General features: G+C 40.0%; 1 protein-coding gene across 1 annotated transcript; it reads left to right on the forward strand.

The window, feature by feature from the left end:
- Window positions 1-231: 231 nt before the first annotated feature.
- clrn3 (clarin 3) lies at window positions 232-3,866 on the forward strand (the record flags this gene model as incomplete). Its single annotated transcript, XM_080542246.1, has 3 exons — window positions 232-355; window positions 588-773; window positions 3,589-3,866. The coding sequence occupies 3 exons, from the start codon at window positions 232-234 to the stop codon at window positions 3,864-3,866; spliced, it is 588 nt and encodes a 195-aa protein (XP_080398372.1).
- Between the last annotated feature and the right edge of the window lie 2,106 nt (window positions 3,867-5,972).

Here is a 5,972-nt window from a genome sequence, read left to right on the forward strand (position 1 = left end):
GAAACTCCTGCCTCTGAGACACTGGGATGGTACATGGTACATACTCTGGCATAGGAGTTGATTTGAAGATTTTACAGAAGCAGTTTTTGATTCAGTCGGGGTGGTTGGAATATTGTGATAATAATGCCTTCCCTCAAGAAGACTCTGCATTTTGTGAGCAGTGCGATTCTTACTGCAATTTCTGTTGCGTTGTTGGGATTTGGGATGTCGACGGAATGGGCCATTTCCGACATGGGTTGCTCTCGTAAGGATGGCAATGAGTTCAATGGCACCGCCAGTTTAACATTTGGACTCTTTGTCGGTCGCTCTGTTAGAGATTCTTGTCCAGCTTTTGGCACCGATGAACCATTTGACGGTAAGTTGTCCTTCTTATGCATTACTATAAGATGAGTTCTACAACCTCTGTAAGTTGTGTTACAAATGTAGAACTCACACTTCTCTCAATACTATAACTGCAATGACATGTGTGTATCAAATTGAAGATCCAAATCACAGCATTTTTTAAACAGACAATCTCCATCAAGTAGTATTGATTGACTTGATGCTGTATTCACATTGACCTGACAGTTCCTCATGTTCCCCTGCAGTGTTGGCTGATTTGGGGAAGCTAGGTGGCGCTCCTCTGGCCCTCCATGGTGTGATCATCGGCCTGTTGTGTCTGTGTCTGCTCTGCTCCGCGGGCAGCATCCTCATCACCCTCTACAACAGTGTCAGCAACCCCTATGAGACCTACATGGGGCCTATAGGCCTGTACACCTGCAGCTCAGTCAGTGGTAAGCAACCAGCCTGATATCAAATGACCACAATGCATTTTTAGTTTAGTTCAAAGGGTTCTCTGACTGTTCCTCTGGGATAACTCTTCTGCAACCCCCTTTTGGGTTCCATGTAGATTAGAACCCTCATGGAAGCGGTTCTACATGGAACTTTTTAATCTTCTTCAATTGGCTCTCTTTTCCACCAACGCGAACCTAGTTCTACTTCTGGAATGGTGCTAGTGCCGGTTCGCAGTTGGTTCGCAACTTGTGAACCTTCTAAGAACCGGTTTGCTTTTCCACGGGCTAGCGAGTATACTGTATAATATCAGTGTATCATTGTATACGACTGGTCCAAAGTATTTGTGCTGCTTGACGCGATTGTTGTGGACGGCGATTACGTTAATGTTTTGCTGTCGAAACGCAAAGATCTGGTTGGATATTAGGGACCGGCCCTCACATTGCCTTGGCCGAAAAGATACCCCAGAGGTACAGAGTTACAGCCTAGACACGGTGCAGCAAAACATGGTGCAGCAGCTTTCAGTCACGCTGCTGCATGCTCCTGGAACAAACTCCCTGAAGAAATCAAACAGGCCCAAACCCTTAAAATATTTAAATCTAAGCTAAAAACCTTCATGTTTTGCACCAGTTATGATTAAACACAAACACTTCTATCAATGTCTTTTTTCCATTAACTATTGTCTTTTTAAATGTTTTAACTATTTACTTACTATTTTTTTTTTCTTATGCTCCTCTTGCTGTATTTTTAAATAATGCATGTAAAGCACTTTGAATTGCCCCTGTTGTATGAAATGTGCTATACAAATAAACTTGCCTTGCCTTGCCTAGGGACCCTTTTAGGTTCCATGTTAAAAGTAGACTCTGGGATATTGATTTTATCTGGTTAAATAAAGGTCAAATAATAAATATGATGTCATCGCAAAACGAGCAGGACGACACTGCCAAAGAATTTATATTAGAGTGTATTGCAAGTTGAATGCAATTGTCACATGTGTTTTGCCAACTTATGTCAGAGAGCAGTGAATATGAGTGGATGCTCATTTTCCAGAGGCAACCTTTTTTTTAATAAGTGTGTGAGATACAAAGAATATAATGGAAATAAGTCCTTTAACTTTATTGTGCATTGTTAATTTCACCCTGTGAAGCAACTTTATATGTATTTTGATATAGTTCCTCACTCCTTTATTTACTCATTCATTTATCAGCCTCATATCCTCCAATGTTTGTTTTTAACATGTTTCATGGTGTATACTCAATGGTAGTGAACACATTCAAATTTCAATAACACCCAACAGAGGGAAGGGTAAGCCTAGAGAACATGTTTTATCTCTTTCTTGATGACAGTTTTTTTTAACTAGATAACTATATAGTTGTTTACTAAATGACCCTGTCTCCTGCAGCATGCCTGTCCTTTTTGGTCCTCATCTTATACGCGGTGAACATCATGGCCACTAGCATGGCTGAGGACTTGATGGCGCAGGGCACGTCGGACAACCCTGTGGACCTGCAGGGCAAGACAACTGAGCTGAGAGTGGGCTACTACCTTCTGATCCCATACATGCTGCTGAGTCTGGGCGCCATCGTGGTGGTCTACCTGTACGAGCATGCAGCGTACACACAGAAGAGGGAGCAGCAGAGGCCCACCGAAGACGCACCCAAGGAGATTATGATGTATTAGCGTGTCTGGCTATACAGATTCAGTGTCATTGATCATGAATTAAGACGCATCATCCTGACAGACAGACAGACAAAGACTGCTTTTAATTTGGTTGGTTGCTTCAGATATAACACAGATATAGAGTGATAGCAGGAGTGACGGTCCTGAAATGGGCTTGCATGATCCAGTAATGTGTCGTAGTATTGGAGATACAGCCTAGCTTGCAATATGTCGTACAGTCATAAATAAATCAACAGCCTATAAATAAAACACTTGATAGACAACAAAAAAAAAGAAAAAACCCTGTTGAATGCAATTGTCACATGTGTTTTGCCAACTTATGTCAGAGAGCAGTGAATATGAGTGGATGCTCATTTTCCAGAGGCAACCTTTTTTTTAATAAGTGTGTGAGATACAAAGAATATAATGGAAATAAGTCCTTTAACTTTATTGTGCATTGTTAATTTGTGACTGCTCCTGGTGTTTCTGGACACCTCTCGGAAATGAGAAAGACGTCAAATTCGTCTTTAAAGTTTTTTTTTTTTTTTTTTAAATTTTCGTTTTTTTAGCTAACATTCAACTCGAAGATGTGAAGTACCCACTCGTTATTTTTCCGAACAGTTTTACGTTCATTAAATAAGTGTAATCTATAACACAATGACTTCGTTTCTTGTTGTTTGATGGGGATTCATTATCTTTGATGGGGATTTTCTGTGCTTAGTGATTTCCGGTGTAGCAACTTTCAAATACTCATGTCGTCTTCAATTTGTTTCCGATTTCAATGTATGATGCATCATTTGAAAGCTTACAATCTGTAGATTAAGCACATGTAAAAAACAGAAAAATGATTTCGCCTACAGGTAGCCCTTTTCATTGGGCTGTGTCACATTTCACCCTGTGAAGCAACTTTATATGTATTTTGATATAGTTCCTCACTCCTTTATTTACTCATTCATTTATCAGCCTCATATCCTCCAATGTTTGTTTTTAACATGTTTCATGGTGTATACTCAATGGTAGTGAACACATTCAAATTTCAATAACACCCAACAGAGGGAAGGGTAAGCCTAGAGAACATGTTTTATCTCTTTCTTGATGACAGTTTTTTTTAACTAGATAACTATATAGTTGTTTACTAAATGACCCTGTCTCCTGCAGCATGCCTGTCCTTTTTGGTCCTCATCTTATACGCGGTGAACATCATGGCCACTAGCATGGCTGAGGACTTGATGGCGCAGGGCACGTCGGACAACCCTGTGGACCTGCAGGGCAAGACAACTGAGCTGAGAGTGGGCTACTACCTTCTGATCCCATACATGCTGCTGAGTCTGGGCGCCATCGTGGTGGTCTACCTGTACGAGCATGCAGCGTACACACAGAAGAGGGAGCAGCAGAGGCCCACCGAAGACGCACCCAAGGAGATTATGATGTATTAGCGTGTCTGGCTATACAGATTCAGTGTCATTGATCATGAATTAAGACGCATCATCCTGACAGACAGACAGACAAAGACTGCTTTTAATTTGGTTGGTTGCTTCAGATATAACACAGATATAGAGTGATAGCAGGAGTGACGGTCCTGAAATGGGCTTGCATGATCCAGTAATGTGTCGTAGTATTGGAGATACAGCCTAGCTTGCAATATGTCGTACAGTCATAAATAAATCAACAGCCTATAAATAAAACACTTGATAGACAACAAAAAAAAAGAAAAAACCCTGTTTAAAAAATCTATAATTTCTCCATACTCCATGTTTATTTATTTATGAATTGTTATCAATGGACAGGGCTTTAAACAAGCTTGTATATCTGAGGGACTTAGAATAAAACTGCCAGCTGAAATAATATACACTAGGGTTAGGGTTAGTAATATCACTAATATCACTAGTACAATATATTTTCTATTGTGGAATAAATGGAAAAGAGGTGTTACCTATAACCGAAAAGGGTTCTTCAGCTTGTCCCCGTAGCAGAACTGTTCTACATGGCACAACAAGAAGGAGCGGAATAACGCTGTTTGGTTCTAGGTATCATCTGTTTTATATACTTGCATACATTGGCCATAGTGTATGTTGTGTTTCCTGTATAAAACGACTTTTTACAAAATGTGTGAAGTGTTGATACATAACTTCTTGACATTTTCTCCTTGAGGGGTAATGTAGGATTAATATTAAGACAATATTATGCCAGTCCAATCTTTTTTTTAAACAGATCTGATATAAGATAGAAAGGTATGTACATTATTTAATTATAAACAACCTAAAGAAATTGTTTGATTAAGTTAGATGTGAAACAAACGTTTTGCTTTTAACTTTTACATCTTGATGCAGTAACATATCAAATTAATCATATCTCTTATCTTTATCATGGGTAGTTACAGGCATTTTTTATGCCATATAGTTACAAGAATTTATTTACATTTATGAGAGTGAGGAACACAGGTAAATCATTAGTATGGAGGCTTAGATAGGGAATCATTTCATTAGATTTGAGATGCTCGCTGAACCAAAAAGAACAGTCACCATAGGAAATAGTAACGGTCATGTAACACCCACACAGTAAAACGAATATTCAATCTTTAGGAATTTTTGTCTTGTTTTTCTGACACCTGGGGGCAGCAGCAACCACAAGTCTGTCTATTCCACAGTGGGAATCAGTGTAAAATGTGCATCTCTGCTGCCCTCCATCTGTGGGACTGAGTAATGCTCCCGACACAATTTCTAACCACCACATTTACCCCAAGCAGGTATGTAACCTATTGTCTGTCTGTTTACAGAATGTCTCAAAACATTCGGTAAAGGGTTACCAAACACAGACTATGGATTGACATTGATAATAACATACAGGGGGAATTCAGCCAGCATTATGTCCTATAGCTGGTCATGGATAAGTATCCAATTGGAGTAATTGTCCAGAAAAAAATCCAAAAGAAACCAATTTAGACGAGTGAGTTTACCCTAAATAATTGCATTTGCTCTTTCTAGCATTTTTTTTCAAACCAGCTGGAAAGTGCAGCTTATGCTCGTTTGTCAAGAGAGACAGACAGGATGCTAAGGGAAGTAGCCACCAGTCTGGGAAATCCCCAGGAAATGTCTCATGGCGATGAGCAGTGACACAGGACACACACACACACTACACCAGCTTTTTCCCATGACTGGAAATCCAGACAGAGGAAACTTTTGGTGATTCCTACTAGTGCCAGACCCTAACCCATCCACATGTCAGGATAGGAGCAGTCAACAGAGAGAGCCCTTTAAACTCCAGCAGAGCATTTCATCTCATCCATATCTGGTTACTTCAGGGATTAACTTTCCAGGTTGACAGCCTGGTTGAATGTTGGAAATTCACTGCACAATCACATATTCCCTCCTTCCACAACAGAAGAACATGAAGAGCACACACACATACATGCACACGCACACACACGCAGGCACACACATACACACACACACACACACACACACACACACACACACACAACAAAGCACTCCGTTTATTAGAATGCTGAAATGTTTTTTTTTCTCTTCGAGATGACATTTTTT

Source organism: Nansenia antarctica, assembly GCF_963989245.1.
Source record: "Nansenia antarctica genome assembly, chromosome: 11".
NCBI classification, from domain to species: domain Eukaryota; kingdom Metazoa; phylum Chordata; class Actinopteri; order Argentiniformes; family Microstomatidae; genus Nansenia; species Nansenia antarctica.